The sequence below is a fragment of the Ricinus communis genome, chromosome 8 (genome assembly GCF_019578655.1).
Source record: "Ricinus communis isolate WT05 ecotype wild-type chromosome 8, ASM1957865v1, whole genome shotgun sequence".
Taxonomy (NCBI): domain Eukaryota; kingdom Viridiplantae; phylum Streptophyta; class Magnoliopsida; order Malpighiales; family Euphorbiaceae; genus Ricinus; species Ricinus communis.
In genome coordinates this window covers 13,763,250-13,783,893 of record NC_063263.1, presented here as the reverse complement: position 1 = coordinate 13,783,893, position 20,644 = coordinate 13,763,250, and the positions used below count along the sequence as shown (strand labels likewise).

At 35.6% G+C, this 20,644-nt stretch overlaps 5 protein-coding genes and 1 long non-coding RNA gene across 13 annotated transcripts; 2 read left to right on the top strand and 4 right to left on the bottom strand.

Annotated features, from left to right (window-relative positions):
- Positions 1-1,376: 1,376 nt before the first annotated feature.
- On the bottom strand, positions 1,377-2,430 carry LOC8263328 (transcription repressor OFP2). The gene has a single exon (XM_002523817.4). The coding sequence runs from the start codon at positions 2,187-2,189 to the stop codon at positions 1,662-1,664; it is 528 nt and encodes a 175-aa protein (XP_002523863.2). The 5' UTR covers positions 2,190-2,430; the 3' UTR covers positions 1,377-1,661.
- A 2,158-nt stretch (positions 2,431-4,588) lies between these two features.
- LOC8263329 lies at positions 4,589-6,115 on the top strand. The gene is made up of 3 exons (XM_002523818.4): positions 4,589-4,936; positions 5,528-5,722; positions 5,803-6,115. The coding sequence occupies exons 1-3, from the start codon at positions 4,715-4,717 to the stop codon at positions 5,968-5,970; spliced, it is 585 nt and encodes a 194-aa protein (XP_002523864.1). The 5' UTR covers positions 4,589-4,714; the 3' UTR covers positions 5,971-6,115.
- A 212-nt stretch (positions 6,116-6,327) lies between these two features.
- LOC8263330 (transcription factor E2FB) lies at positions 6,328-14,652 on the bottom strand. 7 transcript variants are annotated; one of them, XM_048377731.1, is made up of 15 exons: positions 13,924-14,652; positions 11,150-11,326; positions 9,877-10,084; positions 9,624-9,680; positions 9,406-9,491; positions 9,245-9,333; positions 9,039-9,093; positions 8,399-8,451; positions 8,259-8,309; positions 8,111-8,159; positions 7,903-7,968; positions 7,739-7,818; positions 7,385-7,610; positions 6,986-7,052; positions 6,328-6,886 (listed from the first exon to the last, which is right to left on the bottom strand). In XM_048377731.1, exons 1-15 carry the CDS (start codon positions 14,098-14,100, stop codon positions 6,753-6,755), a joined length of 1,575 nt encoding a protein of 524 aa, XP_048233688.1. In that variant the 5' UTR covers positions 14,101-14,652; the 3' UTR covers positions 6,328-6,752. The 7 variants fall into 7 exon arrangements, with proteins under 7 accessions (XP_048233688.1, XP_048233689.1, XP_048233690.1 ...); XM_048377732.1 differs by having other exon boundaries at positions 7,739-7,815; XM_048377733.1 differs by having other exon boundaries at positions 9,889-10,084; positions 13,924-14,648.
- A 759-nt stretch (positions 14,653-15,411) lies between these two features.
- On the bottom strand, positions 15,412-17,531 carry LOC8263331. Of its 2 annotated transcripts, XM_015722161.3 has the most exons (3): positions 17,396-17,489; positions 16,192-16,231; positions 15,412-16,093 (listed from the first exon to the last, which is right to left on the bottom strand). In XM_015722161.3, exon 3 carries the CDS (start codon positions 16,072-16,074, stop codon positions 15,829-15,831), a length of 246 nt encoding a protein of 81 aa, XP_015577647.1. In that variant the 5' UTR covers positions 16,075-16,093; positions 16,192-16,231; positions 17,396-17,489; the 3' UTR covers positions 15,412-15,828. The 2 variants fall into 2 exon arrangements, with proteins under 2 accessions (XP_015577647.1, XP_015577646.1); XM_015722160.3 differs by lacking the exon at positions 16,192-16,231 and having other exon boundaries at positions 17,396-17,531.
- On the top strand, positions 17,520-19,728 carry LOC8263332 (sm-like protein LSM8). Its single transcript, XM_002523821.4, has 6 exons — positions 17,520-17,660; positions 17,887-17,984; positions 18,655-18,695; positions 18,805-18,879; positions 19,135-19,187; positions 19,333-19,728. The coding sequence occupies exons 2-6, from the start codon at positions 17,948-17,950 to the stop codon at positions 19,421-19,423; spliced, it is 297 nt and encodes a 98-aa protein (XP_002523867.1). The 5' UTR covers positions 17,520-17,660; positions 17,887-17,947; the 3' UTR covers positions 19,424-19,728.
- Positions 19,729-19,836: 108 nt separating this feature from the next.
- On the bottom strand, positions 19,837-20,478 carry LOC112535566. The gene is made up of 2 exons (XR_003079670.2): positions 20,264-20,478; positions 19,837-20,192 (listed from the first exon to the last, which is right to left on the bottom strand). It is a non-coding gene; the product is annotated as an uncharacterized LOC112535566 (long non-coding RNA).
- Between the last annotated feature and the right edge of the window lie 166 nt (positions 20,479-20,644).

The window sequence follows — 20,644 nt, the reverse complement described above, 5'->3', positions numbered from 1 at the left end:
AAAGACTTAGACCAATTATCATACTTTCTCGAAATAGAAATGGCCAAATCAGACAGAGGGTTGTTCCTATCTTAAAGAAAGTATGTCCTTGATCTACTAAAAGAGATTGGAAAAACTGGGAGCAAAACCAGCCAATACTCCAATGGAAACTAACGTTAAACTTAATCTGAAAGATGGTGAGCTTGTCTCTGACATCGGACAATATCAGCGCTTAATAGGTAAATTAATCTACTTAACCATTACCAGGCTTGATATTGCATATGCAGTAAGTATGGTAAGCCAATTTATGCACGCTCCCCGCACCAGTCACTTGGAAGCTATTGACAAGATACTTAGGTATCTCAAGGGCACTCCAGGTCAATGGATCTGGATGAAGAAGAATAACACTAACACTATAGTTGGTTTCTCTGATGCAGATTGGGCAAAAAGCTACGATCGGAAATCAACTACAGGTTTTTGCACCTTCGTAGGAGGAAACTTAGTGACATGGAAGAGTAAGAAACAAAGTGTTGTTACAAGATCAAGTGCAGAAGCTGAGTATCAAGCCATGGCATCTACAGCCAGTGAACTCACTTGGATCAAGCAAGTCCTCCAGGATATAAAAATCGAATGTAACGAACATATGAAAATATACTGTGACAACCAAGCTGCTCGACACGCATCAAATCCAGTATTTCATGAACGAACTAAACATATCAAAGTTGACTGTCATTTCATTAGAGAAAAAGTACAATCCGAGAAAATCGAAACACTGTTCGTTAGAAGTCATGAACAACTGGCTGACATCTTTACAAAAACTCTCAATAAAGCAAACTATTAAAGAATCCTTAACAAGTTGGGTTCCATCAATCTATACGAAGCCAACTTGAGAGGGAGTGTTGAAAGACAAACATAGAACACAAGACAAACATAAAATACAAGACAGAAAAGCTGTAAATATGGGCCTCAGGTCATGTCATCACAGACACCAAAAAAAGAGAAGAAGAGCTGTCTTTCTTCCCTAAGAAAAAAAGGTCACTTCAATCCTTCCTAAATAGGAATTAGTTATTATATAGGACATAGACTGTCGTTAGAATACATCAATACGAAACCGTTGATCATGTAAGTATATATAGACATCTTTGCTATAATGTAATCTCAGAATTCTAATAATACAACTTCTTTATAGATTACTCATATTCAACAATAAATAATTAACATTATTAGTATTGTCATATATAAAAAGTAATATTATATTTTTTAAAAGATAAAAACTATATAAGGTAATCCTTACCTATTCTCAGAGCATGTGACACAGTAAGTATATATGTATATATGTATATATGTATATATGTACTTTTAACATTGAATGATTAACACTTAATAAATTAAAAAAATTAAAAAAAATATGTGAATTATTTATGAATAGAATATATGGTGGGTATATAGTGTAACCATCCACCGATACATCTTATATCAGATTTTGTCTTCACCGATAGTAAGTAGTTTTGCCTGTCAAAACCACTGTTTTACATTAAAGAAGGAAAATAATTAGATTAATGGATTACATGTGTAATTCTCCACCCACGGCATGGATCGTTTCTGTGTGCTTGTTTCTCCAATCTCGACTAATTACCATTGAAATCAATGGCTACGAATACTAGGCACAGCTACGAGTCGTGTTATTCTCCTGGAACACTAGGTTTCTGTGGATCCATCAGCTTTTTAGAGATGACATCATTCCAGATCTCAGTGAAAGCTTGAACGATTAGACCATGGTGACGCGGAGAATTCAGCTTTAGAAAACAGTTCAGAAGCTCCTGAAGGTCATCTGCGGAGTATATTTCCTTCTCAAAGATCATTTGCAACATGGAATGCTTGAAATCTTGATATGGGTCATTAGAATCTTTCACCACAGCGATGCTGTTGGTGATTTTGTTCGACCTTTTTGGATTGGTATCATCAGATTCGGAGTTGAGTTGTGGAAGAATGCCGCTGTCTATTGTAGCGGTAATGGAAGTGCAACTTTCTCCATCGCCTATTGAGAAGACTCCATTTTTATCATAAGAGCTTAAAGAAGAAGAAGGGTTTGGATCCTTGAGAGAAATGGTGGTTTTGGGTTCATGAACATCTGAAGGTTTTGGCCTGGCGCAGGAGCAGCCTGCACCGAGAACTGTTTTAAAAAGCTTATTTGTCTTGCTTAAGGGCATTGCAGAAGGTAGTGGCTAGATTGAGATTTATGAATGTTATAGAGAAAGAAATGTTGTTGGTAGGAGTGGTTTTCAGGACAACAAACATGGGAAAGAAGGAAGCAGATGTATTTGGATAGGAGTCATTCTCTATATTGTTTTGCAGAGAAAGGAAGGTTTGTATTAGACATTTGACTTAACGTAGGGGATATACATATACACTCTTTACAGAGATGAGATTTGAGAGAGTTGTGATTATGCCGATAAGATCGATGTGATTTGATCAATGATCTTTATCTCTAACCTAATCTGATAGCTTGAATTAGTTAACATTTAATTAATTTAAATGAAGAATGGATGTATGCTTTAATTATCAAAGTATGCATGACAATGGATAGTAATGGTACGTAAAAAGGTGTCAATTAGAATGTCTACTGTTCGCCATTATTTGGATTATTAGTTGAAAAACTTGTTAAAACTTTACATTGAATATTTACTGACTAGAAGGATTTTGTATCTCCTCTCCTAAAGCAAAGTCATTAAATTAAATACTTGGATGGATAGTGCTAATTAACTTGTACCTGTAACCCCATTTGCTTAACCAGCTATTAACAATTTCGTTGATTCAGTACTATGAATGCTTTAACATTAAATGTGATTAACAACTCCAGCTGTTACCAGGGTTCTTTTCCAATTCCTTTGATCTGTTACAATTTAGCCATCTATGACTATGGAGAAAAAGAGAAGCCATCTTTATAATTAATTTTCTAAAGAAACACCAAACACATAGTACATAAATGTATTTAGCAACATGTAAACAGTAGAAGCTTTGTATAACTCTTTTTTGTTTATTTATTTGTTTTTGAAAGAAAAACTAAATATTTACAAGGTCAGCAGCCATGCACAAGGGTTTCCATAATCCCTAGCTAGCTAGCTTGTTAGAAGAAAAATTGAAAAAGAAAAGAAGAAACAATACTAACCTAATGCAACATCAAATCAAGTCGAATGGGTCGGTCCAATTCAGTGGCGCATCAGAAAACATATAAAAATCTTGGTGAGAAGGTGATTGTGGATAAAATTGAAGCAGGTATTAATAGGAGGCTTGAGTCCATCCCAGATGAGACGTAAAAAATACAGAGTTGAAAACCTTGCAGAATCAGGAGCCGTCATCCCAGTAAGATCACAAGGAATGAGATCCTTCAGTGAAGTATACTTCAAATCCAAGGCTGATTCACATGTCATGATAAGGTTGTCGAAATGAGGTACTTCTGTTTCTATTTCGGAAGTATACTTCAAATCAACTGTTTCTGTCTCGGTCTGCGATTCTGTCTCGAAATAACAATGAACAGATTCACTGCTTACAATTTCCTGCGGAGATAATAAATCCTTCAACGATGTATATGTGGGATTAAATGATGAGCCTGGAAAGCTTTTGCTCAGAGTGTTGCTACTAAGAAATGGAAATCTGCTCATCTCAGTAGAGTACATAACCATGTGTTTCCTTTTCTGGGTCACTTATATAATAAGATTGAATTGGCATATAAAAGAAAAACACTGCTTAAGTGGTTATACTTTTTGTTTTTGAAAAAGTTCGTAATTGATTAGAATTGTAGATTAAGTTGATCTAATTAATATAATTTTATTTTCTGGTTGTTGTTATCCTTTTATTAGTTTTATAAGTAGAGCTTTTTCAGACCCTTTAAATTGCAAGCTACTAACATTTCTTTTTTTTAGTTTAATGTTTTATTTATTTATTTTTAATTTTAAATAATTGCATTTGTTTGAAACCTTTTTATTTATTTTAAATACATATTTTTTTCTAAAACTGTACGTTTGTTGTAACCAAGAATGTAATTTCAGAAATCACAAATGCTTTTTAGTTTAAAACAGAAAAGAAATTTCAAAAAAAAGGGTCAATCAAATGGTAACCACTATATCCTTTTATTAGAGAACCCTAAGCAGATGGAAATACAATTAGATCACTGTTATCACCAAATGAAATAGTAACGATGAAAGATTTTCTGAATATAAAACTATTTTGATTTTCAGCATGCTTGAATATTGTAATTAGGAATATACCAATTATACTACTGCATATAGTGTTTGAGGATGATGATATCTCAACTCAACTCACTGGTTTAACTTTTTGACACACTTTGGTATTGTGAGAGTTAAACCTTTTTTTGGGTTTTTGGATAGAATTGGTAAGTTCGAGAGGCAAAGTTGCAAAAAGGCAGTTGCTGTAGAATTGCAGTCCCTATAGTATCTATCAATCAACGTTTGATACTTGGCGCTTTAGCTCACCATAAGTTTCCCTAATAGCTCAGCCACCAACTCATAATGACCAAAATGGCCCTAAAACCCCAAGTGAATAGTGATGCCTTAGCCCACTACAAAAATGGCAAAAAACAGAGTGACTCGCAATTCTTGAGGGTACTCAAAATAATATAAGACTAAAAGTACTCTCTGCTTACCACTAGAACATGTGTTTACTTTGGACGTAAACCAACACAACCGAAAAAAAGAGGCTTTGGATTGGGTAAAAAATGGCAACACCTCTGCAACTCTCTCCTCCATTCCCTGCTGCCTCTTTCCTATCTAACAAAAACTTTTGCAAACATTACACTGGCTCTCTTCAACCTCTCAAATCCACTTTTAAAAATTTCAGCACCAGAGCTATCAAAGAGAAAACCGATTCTTCTTCTTCTTCTTCTTCTTCTGCTGAGGATATCACCAAGAAGTATGGTCTAGAAGCCGGTCTTTGGCAGGTACCCTTTTGCTTCATCCCGTGAATTTTAACTTCCATCGAACTCCTTTCTTCTTGTTTTCTTTTTTGAAGTTTTAAACTTAATTATCTTGCAGCTGCGTTTCTAAATTCATTTATCAGTTGATTATATGAGCTTGAGATTATATTCCTACACCTGAATTTGGTTTGCCAATATGATATTTACTCAATTCGCTGCAAATTGTTCTTCAATATACTGTTGATGATCAATTAGCTTTTGCACAAAACTCAACGCAGTTTCATTTTGTTGCTCTCAAATAGTAGCATTTTAGATGCATTTCCAATCTCGTTATTACAAGTGGCAGAATAATTCAAAGACCAAGGAGTAGTTACTATTAGTGACTCATAAGATGAGAGGAGGAAGTTCGTTCATTTGCGATAATGGTTTTCTTGAATTGTATTCAGTGTCAAAGTATATGACTGCCCACAACAAATAGTTTTAGCTCAATCTCAATTATAATTTGAAAGAGAAGAAAACCCCCAACTCTAAGTGGTGCTTCCAGAACTACCAGTACCAATTTTATTGTATTACTAATTGGGATGGCCTCTTGTTTCCAAAATGCTATTTCTTAAGATATTCAGCACAAAAGAGGAGAGGAAGGAAGGTGATGGTGAAACAAAAAAATCAAAGGGAGACCAAGCCAAGGAGCTGCTAGCTAAATATGGAGGAGCATACCTGGCCACCTCCATTACATTATCCTTTATCTCTTTCTCTCTCTGTTATGCACTCATTAATGCTGGCATTGATGTCCAAGCACTGCTGCAAAAGGTAAAACCCAACTCTTATTACTTGATATCTCACAAAGCAATTGATTTGGGAACTCATATATTTGTATTGAAAATATTCAGGTGGGAATTTCAACTGATGCGACTGGGGAGAAAGTTGGGACCTTTGCTTTGGCATATGCTGCACATAAGGCTGCCTCTCCTATAAGGTTTCCCCCTACTGTAGCTCTCACTCCAATTGTTGCCACTTGGATCGGAAAGAAAGTCGATAAAGAGAAGGAAAGCCCCTGAAATCAGTGACCTATAACCCCTTTTTTTTTTCTTCTCTCTTTTTTACTGCTACATTTGTCAAAGGAGACAGAGATTTTCCTTTTCTTTCTTCAGAAAATATGTACGCTTGTTGGTCCACATAAAGTAAAATCTTAAAGTTTTGAAACTTGAAACTAGCCAATACATTTAAATGATACCACAGGACATAGATTGTTGAATGATCCTGTTATTTATGCCATGGAAGCACCAAACAAAAGTATTGTCAATTCAAAGGAAAAGGGAGATTGCAGGGCCTCTATATCACCTTTATGTACCTCCAGCCTTGAGATTTCGGATATAAAGTAGTAACTGCACAAATCAATGGTAACATTGTTGAGGTAAAAAATAATAAAACAATGCTTTAGATCATAACTCCTCCAGCTCTAAGCAAACTAGCTATTGCTTGTCATCACGTCATATCTTATACAACCTAAATGCCTAATCACATGTGCTGAATGTAACAATGCTGAAATTGGAACAATATACAAGTAATATGCAATGCTAAACTCAAAAATACACTAGTGACCTTATTTTTCCTGGGAATACATGGATTGTGTGTTTTACTGGAACTGTACAATGCACGAGCTACTTCCTTTTCTCTGGCCCTCGGGACTTCAAGGATCATTATGATAACTCCCAGAAACCATCGGTCCAACTACAGTTTACTCGCAATGCTTAAGGGAGATGCATGGAGCCATCGATATAATAGGCTCTCAACCAAAATCAAGCCCCTCTATCTTTCTCCATTTAGCAACATCTTCATTTCATCCTGCAGCAGTGTTAGCATTAGAAGGAACTTCTGTTGCATTAGATGGTGGAGTTTGAGGTCTGGGTGTGCTTGCATTTGCTATGCCATAGTCATCATGGAGTGTATCGAATTCGTTCCACTCTACTCCAGCTATATTTGTGGGTCAAGGAGTTCAGAATTTAATGCTAAATATATAAATCGTACAAGAATAACAATTAGGCAAAAATAATGCATTGTCAGCAAGGATACGTTCAGTACGCCACATGTCTGTTATACTAACACCAGCATCTGATAAAAGCCAGTAGTCTGCGCCGCTCTGCAATGAAACAAGATTTTGAGTACAAAAGTTTAAAGGCACCAAACAAATAAAAAGAGGTTCTTTTCTTTGGCAACGAATCATTAACTATTTCCGAACTGCATGGAAAAACCCATGTTCAGGACCACCAAAAAAATGGTATTTTTGGTGCAACAATATGAACTACATGCCAGATTCCAACTATTCTTTACAGTTTTCATCCTTGCAGAAGATTCAAACAACCATCCAAACACAAAGACGTGTCCATCCTTGTGAGAAATCTTGATATGTCCAGCAAACATAGAACAGCAACTTGCATTGGAGAAAGAGCTGAAACCAAATAAGAAACTTACATCTACATCTGAGGGAACAATCTTCATGATCCCACTCACAAAGTCCTGTGATGTGCTAAGTTCTGAGCACATTCTCTGAGCATCATCTCCCTGCATTTCAATCTCCTTTCCTCTACCATCCTCTGGAACCACTGTAGGTGCTGGATTTTCATTAAAACTTGAACTTGATGGATAAGTTGGAGGAGGTTCAGCACCATGAATCTCCTCGAACTTCTCCTCAAATTGACTAAGATAACAGGAGAGAAAGAGAGAGAGATGAGAAAACTTGATCAAAAACTTCGAAAAGAAAAAAACAGTAACTCATTTTTGTATACCATAGCAGCTATATAAAACTGAGATTAAAAGCAGCAGTACCTGACAAGATAAACATCTATCGGACCCATTGTACTTCTGAGAACTATCCTGTATCTCCTCTGGGGATAGTCAACAGCCTGCTGCAGAAAGGAAAGCCTGTAATGAGGAATATGCATAGACAAACACATTACCTACTTTTCTTAGTTGACAGCTGCTCGAATTACCTCATCCGGATCTGGGACTTCCAGAGTGGTTCCATGTGGAGCTTTAATTGCTATTAAGGTTTCATTCTGTTCATATCAACAAATTATATATGAGAGAGAGAGAGAGAGAGACAGACAGAGAGACAGAGAGAGATTGTATAGATAATGCAGTTACAGTCCAAGCACCAAAACAAAAGCTTATGTAAGAGTGAAGCAAAGAAGAACCAACCTGGAAGCATGGTAAGCTCTTGATGTCTTCCTCAGTGACAAAAAGCCACCTAAGATGGTAAAAACACAAAATGAACTAATTCCATGCATACAAATAATGAGTATTATATAAGTAGCTGAAATTTGGTGCAAAGAGGATAAGATTCTACTTCTGATTATTTTCATCTTCACTAAGGTCCCTCAATCTTTCTTGCATTTCTCTGCAGTAACATAAAGCATCAGTACAAACCAAAAATCCCAAATAAGCAACACATGTGGGTTGCATAAGCAAAAGGAAGAATTACATAACCTTATTTGTTCATCTAATCTGCGTTCATCAATGTTAAGGTTTTCAACTTCTGCCTGCAAGCAAAAGAATCATTAGGCATAAACTAAAAAGCTTGTATCTTAGAAAGGTTTTTAAATTTCTTATTTTAAGATCTACCAATGGGCAAAAGAAATAGTGCATGACCCATAATCTTTTAAAACTCATTGTGATAGAAAACTATTTATAACTGAAAAAAGCTTCATCCTAACTTACTATAGCAAATATCACCCTACTTATGCTGCACAGTTTGATTTTAAATGTACGCTATTACATTGAAACCATGACCGCTGATGAGAGATAGTCCCTAGCAAAGCTGAATTAGAACACCGGTTCACAGTCAACTCCAAATGGTGGGCATAAAGATGCTACACTTGTTTGATTAAATAATTAAAATTGGCTTTCCATTAAAAGAGCACTTCTCACTTCTCACTTCTCATTCAGATCAGGTCCAAGAATGCTTGCAAGTAGTTACGGAAACATTTCAACTATGGTATTAGGAGGAAAAAAATAAAACCAAAACAAAAGAAATAACAGAATAAAACATAGAATACACCATTTTGAAGAGCTCTAAGGTTTTCCATAAGAATGCATTTCAAGAAGCAAACTGTCAAATAATTGATACCTGCAAACTAGCGACACTTTCATCTGCTTCCCCTGGTCGTGAGACATCAAGTCCCCTGATATCAATAAGGTATTCAGTTTAGTATCAGGTGGAAAATTAGTTAACTAGTATCCTCCCAAAAACCACTACTTAGACATTAAATGAAATCAAATGTGGGGGAAAAGAAAAGAAAGAGGTTGAAGGAGAAAAAGAAGCTAAATTCATACTTCCACTGAATTCTGTTCTTAAGCTTCTTCTCGATGAGACCAATTCCTTCTAGAACATTTGTTATATCATATATCCGCCGCTTTTGCACCTATAGAGAGAAAATTTCAAATGCTATAACATTAAATGCAGGATAGAATGAATTTAAATAATTTATTGTCACCTCTAATGTGTCAGCAGCTTTGTTAAGATCAAGAATTCCATCTTCGGCATGTTTGATCAAATTGATGAACTTTTTTGTTAAAAGACCTAATTCAAGATCAGAGAAGATTCTTATCGATCTTAAGATATATCTCTTTTATTCCAAAATCTATTTGAACATAATGGTATCAACAACAATTTGAAAATGAACAGATAAATTCTTGAAGAATGAGGGTTTACCCAAGGAGCTGTCATAACGACAGGGACCAGTAGGAGTAAGATTATTTCCAGGAGAACCTGTTAATTGACAAAATGTTTATATTACTTGTCCTCACTTTCTTTTCAGTAGAAGTAGGGAGAAAGAGAGGGTTTCGACAATGAGAAAGAAATCTAACAATATCAACCCATTTATTGATCCAGACTAAGTTACTAACCCACCAATAACTAAGAGAATACTCTACACAATTACAGGAAATCAATGCAGAGACTTTACTATGCAACACACCGATATTTGAACCGGCATTCTGAGATCCTGATCTATTGCTCTTCGAAAGCCTTGATGTTTTGGGAACCTTTCCACTTTTTCCAGATACAGGTGTCTGGAGAGGACTGTTAACCACTTCCATGTATCCAGGACCAGTATTCCATGCACTGGACTCAGCAGGTTCATGATCTGCTGCATCACTCTTCCGCTTCAGTGGCTGATAAACACCATTGGTTGTTTTAGACCATAATTAGTAATATGTACATCCTAAATAATCACATGTTACGAATAAAGAAGTAACCACAGAAGTTAAGAGCTGGTACCCCAGCAAAGGTTAAAGAATCATAATCAACATACATGCACACTGACTATAAATTTGAGTGCATGCAAGTGCACTGGATATATGTTAGACAACCAGCCTAATACAAACAATGGAACCCATGCAACCAAACAGAAGAACTGGAATTAAATTCAACTTATTAAATGAAAACTTTAAAAAACTAAATGCATTTAATCTTCTGTTTGTCATCTGTGTTACAAAAATAAGGTATTTTAATTTCAAGGCACTAAATATTCTCTCTCTCTCTCTCTCTCTCTCTCTCACTCACTCTCTCTCTTTGTCATCTGTGTGTGGAAGCAGCTAAACTAGTAGTCATAAACTACTCTCTCTTAGCTGGTGCTAATTGGTTAATACATTTTCAGAACTAATCCATGAAAAAACAGACAAGCTAACTTCAAAGCACATTAATGTCGTCAAGGCAGTATAAAAATTTTGATGCAGTTCTTCAAACCCATAAAGGAAAATAACCAGACAGATATATCAACCTCTTCTTGATAAATAACATCTTAAATCTTTTTGTGAATATTGCCTCCAAGAGATTAATGAAATAACATGTACAACCCAAATGTCATTACATAAAAACTCTCCTTTGCAGCTGACAGCCAGCTCTAATGCACCTAAAAGAATCCTCACAAATTTAGACGAAAATAGATGCAATTGAACTCAAAGCATCACGATACCAGTATTAAACAACAGGAAAACCTGGAAATGGCATTTAAATTTACATAATAATATCTCTACTCATTGCAGTATCCCATATCTTTCTGAGCATAAATGATTGCTTTAACCTCAGAACATTCTTGCTGAAAATGAAATTCTAATCATAATAATTTCAAGAGATCTACAATCATTCCTGAGTATGGTAAATAAGAAGTCCAAGCAATCTGTCACCAGAAATCCAATGTTTTACCCCCTAAAAACTGTTTTGGTACAGTACAGCACCTGCCAGTTTGTAATAACCCCTTGAATGATATTATAAATAGAGGTCAGCCCGACCAACAACTTCTGAACAGATGAACTTCTGACAGTTTGCCTTTCTGAGGAATATGCGGAGTATCTCTTGTGTGACTTTTGAGAGCTGACCCTGCTGGCCAATATTTCCTCAATAAACAAGCAAAACTAGGGAAGAAAAAAGAAAAAAAGAAAACGAATGCCACATCATATAACCTCGTCAAAATGAAAATGGGGAAGTGAAGAGCACAAAAGGAACTTGGATTATGGAGGTCAGAAGGAAGAGGTAGGGAAATGGATGCTTGACTAAATAATGAGAACCAATTAAAAGAAATCAGAAGATTCAGGAAAAAAAGCATACACCATTATAAGCCTTTTCTCATCCAGTATCAACATATAGAAAGAAAATCTAGATAATGCAAATGATGCTACACAATCCGTCACAATAATAAATATAAAATTCCACGGCGTTATTAATGCAAGCCCGTAATTGAATGAGCAGACCAAGATGAAAGAGAATTCAGCCACGAAGGCTAAGCTAGAAACCAACCCATCACCTTAGCGTGAATATTAAGAAATAAATCATTATAGATTTAGTAGATCCTGAAAGAACAAGCAAAATGCAGCACTTTTTACTTAATCAGAGTCATCATCTCAATTTGTTGTAGACAATATGCTTGCAAGCTAAAATAAACATAATAACAAAAACCATGGCCTTAATTCAATACATGACAGCATTAGCAAACATTTAAGAAAATGATGGGTATTCAAGTGATGGCAAAAAGAAAGTAAAAGCATAGCAATGTAGTCTTTAATGGAATAAGGCGCATTCAAAATACAATGTATTGAAACTTCACCTCTTAGATTTCATCCAAATATGATAACTTGCAAAAGTGAAAAGAAAGAAAAGTAGCAGCTGTAATACAAAAGGGGAAAAAATTAATTCTTTAACTTAAAAAGGAATCAGAAATCATTAATTTACTCAAATCAAACTACACCATACTTATATGTATGTGTGTACAGCTCATTGGAAGGTTTCTTTCTTAATAAACCCAAGGTTCTCGTGGATCCTCAAAATAGAACATAACCTTAATTAATATGCACCATTTTGTATCATGTAATTGGTCACGGTTTATCCACAGAGCTAAAATAGCAATTCCATTTCTAGTTATTGAGATTCTTGAAATTTTCCTATTATATGTACTAAGAAGTAGACATGCCGTGAAATTAATACGAGTACCAGAACTAAAATTACCAGAATATTCCCCTCCATGCTACATAGCAGGTTCAATGGTATTATTACTCAAGTTGTCCAATTTAGACCTTTTAAGTCTTCCATTTAAACCAGCACCCTTCATTCATAGATTTTGCAAGACAACAGAGGGATCACATACCTTATTCCTGGTTTATGTAGTGGCAAAACTATAATAAACTCTGACAATGGCAGGACATTATAAACGACAGCTATATCTAGCCTAGTTGAGAGACAAAGAGGATGCTTAAAACATTCTACTGCATTTACCTTTGGCTAGGGATGCTATAGCAAAGATAGGAAAGGACAATGGACATATCAATGGCATGTTATGCCAGAACCAACTAAGATCAGTCTTCTGGAGATTCCATATAAAAGAAATAGAAAGGAAATACAAGAGAAGGTATCAACAAAGATCAGCATTGCTGCCTCTTTATGATCTAAGTAGAGAACACAATATTAAGTATTCTCTCTCTCTCTCTCTCTCTCTCACACACACACCCAAACCCACACCCATTAGCAATGACTATCTCATTTAAGAAATAAAAAGACTTATGGACTCATAACACAAAACAAGTTAACAGGAAATCAGATATTCCACCCACATCCAAACAAGGACATCAAAGTTCCTTCATCATTCACTCTTTGTTATTCTATCATACCCTGTGATGTCATGAACATTGAAGTAACTTCCATGGAACAAACGAGAGGAGCATTTAAGTGGGAAAAAACATTGAGCTGGATAGCGGTAGAAATGGAGCTCAAGAATTGAAGAGGATAAAAGAAAAAGAAGAAAATAGAAATAACCAAAAGAACTAATGCAAGACACCCTGGATAACTCCATCAAACAACAATATGCATTTGCTTAATAACACTGGATTGACAAGTTTTATGCTTTCCCTTAATCATGAGAGAATTTTCGGTTATAACAGAACTCAAACTCAGAATTGTTGGCAACAAATAAAAAGAATACTAGTGCTGTTGCATAATGAAGCAGTTGAATGCCGGTGTTTTAACTTTACACATCAGTAAGACTTTATTACCAATATTGAGAGGTGACAATTCAACAAGAGAAAGAAATCGGCAGCAAGTGTACATAGTTTTCTGAAAGAAAACGTTTTGTCTTGTCCAACCCTCCGTTTACCTTTTAATAAGTAGAACTGATTCGCTAATGAAGCAGACAAAACAGCTAAACTTACATGCTTAAGCAAAAAATTTCATAAAGCTGATACTCTTAATTAAGGTGAAATATAGCAATTAAGCAGTGTAAAGTAGACAACAAATTAAGAAATCTATTTTATAAGAAAAAAAAGGAAAAAAGAAAATCCCTTTCCCTCCAAGAACATAAAATCAAACTGAAAAAAGAAAAGAAATAAAATAAAAAATAAATTCTGAGGGAAAGACGAAAAGCGAACATTAAAGACAAAGGAAATAAACAAAAAGAGAAGTGATAAAAATGCAGAAAGCAAGTAGATCTCCAAAAAAAAAAAAAAAAAGAAAGAGGAAGACTCACAGGAGGAGGTTTAACAACGATGGCTTCAACTTGAGGAAGAGGGAGCCGGCGAGGGTCAGTGGTGAAGCGGTGATAGTCACCGGGAGGCAAGAAAGGCGGCTTCATAGAAGAGAAAGGGAGTTGGCGTTTTAAGGAATTCTGGACAGACTGGGGATTTGGAGGTTGCGAATTCGACATCTGACAAACCGGGAAAATAGAAAAAGAAGGAAAAATTGAAAAGTGGGATCCGGAATCGTGGAATTGGGAGAGGAAGAGAGAGATCTGCTTGTGCTAGTAATTGGTTTTAGGGAAGAGAGGGAAATATAAAAAAATAAAAGAAAATGAAAAAGGAAAAAAGCGGGAGAGAGAAAGATAGGAGAAAACGAGGGAAGGAAGGAATTGGGTTGGGATATAAGATGTGGAGGGAACCCCTTTCCTCATTTTCAGAACAAGTAACTCGGTTCAATTTCATTCTATAATCACACATATGAATGTGTTATTATAATAGAATTAAATCAAACACCCACTGGATATGATATTAATATATTATGATCAGATGATTATTTAGTAAGACACTCAGTACAACCCCCATAAATAGACATTTTTCTTTTATTTTATCATTTTATGAGAATATTACCAAAGATAAATTATTAAAAAAAGAAAAGAGATTAGGTTCGAATCGCCGAAACGCGCCTTTTGTAGCGTAACCGATTATTTGGCGCGCATTTCTTCAGTGTGCTCACCGTTACCAACCACTTACTCCACTTTTTTATCATCCATTCTTTGTCCTTGATGCCTTTGGGCTGGGCTGGGCCTTAATCGATGCTTTTTCTTTTTGGGTTTACCTATATTAATGCATTGTTTCATTTGGCGGGTAAAAGAAAAAGGAGTGGTTTGACAAATCAAGAAAATAAAACAATGAGCTTAGACTATTATTAAATGATACTATCGCATCATATTTTCTATCAACAAATTGCAGCACCGCTCATAAAATCAGATGCGCTTTCCTGATGAATGCATTCAGCTGCCTTACTAGTCTGTGTTAAAAGAAATCAGGGGAAAGAAATATATGCATATATTCCTATCAAAGATATATATCTATCTCTGTGAATGGGTTTGGACACCAGAAAATGGCAACCCATCAATCAAGCAAGCACAGTTACCATGCAAAATTACAACATCTTCCATGACTTTGCAAGACAACTCCACATTCAACCTGCGACCATCAATTTCAAACTTAATTCATCTATTCATATCACATATACCCAGCCACTTGATAACTCAATTAAAGTCGTAGTTGGCCTTTTCGGATTGGTCGCGGTTTAGTGCTTCAAATCATCGCCACATATTGACTTGAAGAAAGCTTATCAAGAGAGATGGAAAATCCACGACAAAGAAATAATGGCTCAAAGTTTCAATTCTTTTCAACATTTGCAGCAATTTTAAGGTGAATAGATGCCTCGGGATTGTGACATAAAGCAAGAAGGCAGACTCATCTCTAGCAGCCTCTAAACCAAACAAACAAAGTTTTTACTTTGGCATCATAATGCACTCTTTTTTTAGTAGCATTTAAATATCTTGTTTTTAAGGTAATATTCTTTTTCGACGAGCAACTTCTTTGAGAATAACAACAAGACATTCCTAATCGCAGAAAATCTCAAACTAAGACCTTGTAAACACACAGTGACTCAATGATCAACCACTTCTTGCATCAGGTACAGAAGGTGAAGTTGGATTACAGCACTTAAAGAGGAGTCATCTTTTGGGGAAAGAATAGCAACCTTACTGCGAGCAACAAGTCACCACTTACCTCATGTAGAAATCATTGGACAGGGCCCCATGCTCGCAATTACACCGACTATACAAACCCACAAACTGAGAAAGAGCATGTGAAGGTCCAATACCATAAATTTTCCTCATAGCACATTATTTACTTTGGAATAAATGAGCCAGATCAGGATCATCCAAGGCCACATCTATCCATCCATTCAAGCGCATGTATTCAATATAATGATCTGGTGGTTCCACTGCCCTGCAATTTCTCGGAGTCCAGCCATGAATCATCTCAACATCCCGAGCAAGCCACTGAATATAAGCACGGTCCACAGGAGGAATAATTTTCAGAAGAATCTCTTCCCTTTCTTGCTTTACAGTCACAGGCTTGTTTCCCATGGTGCGCGAATTTTGCAAGCTTAAGGAAGAGCATAAAGCAATAAAGCAAATTAGTGAATGAACCGAGCAAGATAAATAAATGTAGAAACGGCGTGGTTTATTTCATCCTATACTTGCCTGCTTGCTCTAAAATGTTAAAAGTCTCACAAAGTAGTGCCTACGCAGAAATAAAAGAAATAACATACATCATAGGGAGTTCATTAATTTCCTTCAAAATAATATATTAACAATACCACTTCTCTGAATCATTTACTATAACTATAGTTGAGAAGTCTAGCATAAGAAATGCTAATAAATCATCACAATCACATCAAACGCTAAAAACTTGAGCCACATTCAAGACAAGAACCAGTGTTATCTCACATGCTCAAACCAAAAAGACTCCTGCAGCATAAAGTATAATGACTTCAGCATTGTGGTAGGGAGGATCCACACATCCATAAGAAATTTATTTGTTTCCATCATTCCGTGCATTGGAGTATTTATAAAAGAAAAGGTCAATATATCAAAATCCCACTCCCAAAAAAGACAATATATATATATATATATATATAAGTAAGATGGATTAAAAAGAAAACAGCTTGAAGAGAGTCTTGAAGGAAGCAACTGAAATGTGATGGACAAACAAAGAACCTTGCGGGAAAAAGCTTGAACTGGCAATAAGTTGCTGAATGAAAAATGAACTTCACCTTATAGTCATAAGCACTAAAGTGAGCCATGTTGCACGAAAAGAGTGGTGGGATAGGTGTAACATAGTTTTGAAAAAGTAAGCAGGATTTGTAATTAAGCGTTAATGAAATGTATCAAGCAAGGATGGCGTTGACAGTAGCAGGATTTGCCTAGTATCAAATGCAAGAGAAATACTAGTAATAAGGCATCCCAATCAGATTCTAATATCGCAAAGAGTTCAAAGATAAATAAGTTTCCTTTAAAACCAACAAAAATTTGAATTTTACTTTGGTAGATAATTTTGAGCAAGGATACCAGGCACCCATAAAAAGAATAGGTAATGGCTTTGGAAAAACTTTTTATAGATTCAGCAAACAAAGTGAAGAAACTGAGTATATATATATATATATATATATATATACCCGAACAGTGAAAGAACAAAGCAATTAAAATGATTACAGACATCTTTACAGCGTAGGGAGATCAAAACCAAATCCCAAAGTTCCCAAGCGTAGAATTCTCAAGAGTTCGAAACATAGATAAAAAGGAAAAAAAAGAAAAGAAAAAAAAAGGTTAACCGATGATAACAAGTCAATGATAATCAATATAGATTATCACGAATTACAAATTAAAAGAATTTTGAAAAACTGACCTTGTTGAGCAGAGCAGTCGAGGATTAGAGGGTAGAGAAGAGATGAACTGAGAGAGAGACAGAGAGGCGCCTGTAAAATTTACTAAGATTCTTATTTACTAGGATACCCTTGCAGTTCTTTGGAATTACAAAGGTATCCTTGCAGAAGTAGCGCATATAAATATTCTTCAAGACCTAGGCCGGGTTTCGAGGTTTCTACACACTGCCCTTGCTGTTGCCCGGAAGCTTATTGTCGCCTTTCAAATTGAGCCTCTCTCTCCATCAGGTTCTATCTACTAATCACTTCTATTTTTTTTCATTTTTTTAACAAAATTTAGATAATGAACTGTAAGTTAGATTCTTTTATACGTTCTGAAATCAATTTGTTAGTTGCAGTTGAGGTTTTTAACTGCAATGGCGGATAGAAATTTGTTGCTATGCTGGTCTGTCCAGTTATCTCAGATTTTCAATTCCTTTGCTAATCTGAACTACTATTGTTTTTTGGGGGGCAGAGAAATCGATTGAGATTTATAAGCAGTCTTGCAAGGAAGTTTCTCACCCAACTTGTCGCTAATGTCTACCGGCCCTGGACTCGAGTCCCTTGTAGATCGTATGTTAATTCTTCAAGACCTTCCTCTTTTCCATTTCTTTCACATTATTATAGTTTTTAGGCATTAATCTTATGGAAGCATTTAGGCCTTGGGGAGTGATCCCAGCTCTGGCCTTACTCATTATCCTCTTTGAGCTGTAACCATTTCAAGCTTTCATGTGGCAAATTATACGAACAGTCATCTGATAATGTTTAATTTAAACTGCTTCGAAAGCATGTTAAGCCATTTATAAATCCTTTACAAATGTATTAATGTGGTTAATAGACTGGTGTACACACCTCTAATATGACAGAAAATTACTGGCATGATCACTTAAAACAATAACATATCATAAGGGACTTAGAGATTAATATTTCTTTACTAGCAAACGAACCAGAGTTTAGTTTGTAGCATTATCTTGTAAAAGGATGGGCTTTCATGAGTTGGGATAAAACCCGGTAGATGCCTGGCCTCTCATGAGTCCTTTGCTTTTATTGCCCTATTTTCTACCAGTATGCCTTGCCTTTTGTTTCCAATTCATTCAGGTTTATTCATTTATTCTTGCTGAGAAAGAAGCTAGGATATACTTCTCCATGATCTCTTGCTTAAGTGGCATTATTCTTTTCAGTTTTGGGCTACATATCTCTACTTCTATCATAGTCATCCAGTAATAACTTCCTTGTCGTGCAGAAAATATTTCAGTTATCACTAATGATGGCCGCAATATAGTGGTATGTTGTATTCTTTTTGCCCTGTACGTCTTCAAGACCTATATTTATTAAGCACATTATTCTTATTCTTTATCATATCATCTTAATCATAAAGAGCTTTCTAATTCAGGGAATCCTGAAAGGCTTTGACCAGGCCACAAATATTATCCTTGACGAATCGCATGAACGTGTTTACTCCACTAAGGTTCGTGTCATTGTTATATCTAAGAATCCTCCAATTTCAGTTTGTTCCTATACCCTTAATGTATGTGGGATTATAGGCACTTCTAGCACTGAATGATTCTTGGTCGTGTATAGATTAATGTTTAAGTAGTGGAATTTCTCTGATTTGAATGTATAATTCTGGTTGAAACTTCATTCACTTATGGATTGAACAACGGAAGATAATTCGTTCGTCTTTTCTCACTGTATATATTAACACTACTTGATTGATTTGCAGGAGGGTGTTCAACTACATGTTCTGGGACTGTACATAATAAGGGGTGACAACATGTAATCCCGCCTTTGCTGTTCCTTGTTCTTTGTTTGTTTGTTTATTTACTTATTAATTAAGGGGAGGAGGCTACTGTTTCTCAGTTCCCTTACTTTTGAAATATATTATTTTTTTGAAAAAAATTGTTGGATTTGATTATTGCAGAAGCATTGTTGGGGAACTTGATGAAGAACTGGATTCGAATCTTGACTTGGCAAGCCTAAGAGCTCATCCACTGAAGCCACTCATCCCTTGATCAAATATGAATTTTTTGGGTGGTTGTGGAGCAGATAATGGACCAAGTATAGTTTGTTACAAAAATATGATGGCCATTGTACTAAGTTGGAAGGAAGTAATGATATTATTATTATTATTATTTCTTTTCTTTTCTTTCCTTTTACTTATTTTCACAATGATGTAAGGCCTGATGATTGTGAGCCGAGAACTATGTTAGAAATAGCAGGTTTCCTCTTTAATTTTGTAGGGGATTTGTTCTTTCAGGAAAGTTGTGGCCAAGTTCAAATCTCCTTAACGAGGAAAACAAGTTCCATTTCAGCAGAATTATTTTTGCAACAGTGCCTGATGCATCCATATACTTAATTGTTTTGTCATTTGTGGGCTTGATGCAGCAGTAATAATAATAATAATAATAATAATAATAGAAAGAACTTGAAAAGAGCAACACCTGGAATGCTTAATTGGTATATTTATGTTTCCATTCTGATTGAATTAGCAAAATGAGAAATAGTGCACAAGTCAGTCAATCAGTGACTGGAAACAAGATAAGGAAAGCTTAAACAGTGATAAGAGAGACAAGGCTGGGGCAGGCTCAGCTCAAGTGTGGAGGAGGAGCTTGCCTTAGGTATCTATCCATAACAACCATGGAATGGGAGTTGGAAGGCAGCTTCAGATAGGGATGGGGGGCGTGGGTGTGTAGGGATCATGCTTTGGATTAGGTCCTGTTTCTCCATAATCGTTAACTCCAACTATACTTGCAGTTACAGACTCTCCCTGGTTCTCTGCAACTTCAAATAAAAGAAAAATAATGGTGAGTATTTGATAAAATCAGAATTATCAATCCATATCTGAATTATACCTGAGAGAGAAATAGAATTGTGAGCAGCAGCAGCACACACTATGATGAAGAAGGCAAACATGAGACAAAGGCAGAGGCGCCACAGTTGGGATTTCATGTCTTTCTTTCTTTCTTTTGAGTCGGTAGTCTCTATGATTGGAATTGGGATGAGATCGAGATGTAATACTGTTACTAATACCATAATATTAACAGTAATATCCATATCCATATAGCTCCTCCAAAACCCGTAAGCAGTGTAAAATAGGAAAGTAAAATTATTATTAGTAAGAATTACCAAAAGTCATCAGAGGAAAATAATTTGAACAATCTAGTTCAAAATAGAAATATTATATGCACACATTTATCACAGAGAATAGGGCTAAATGAGAGGAGGCCCAGCCC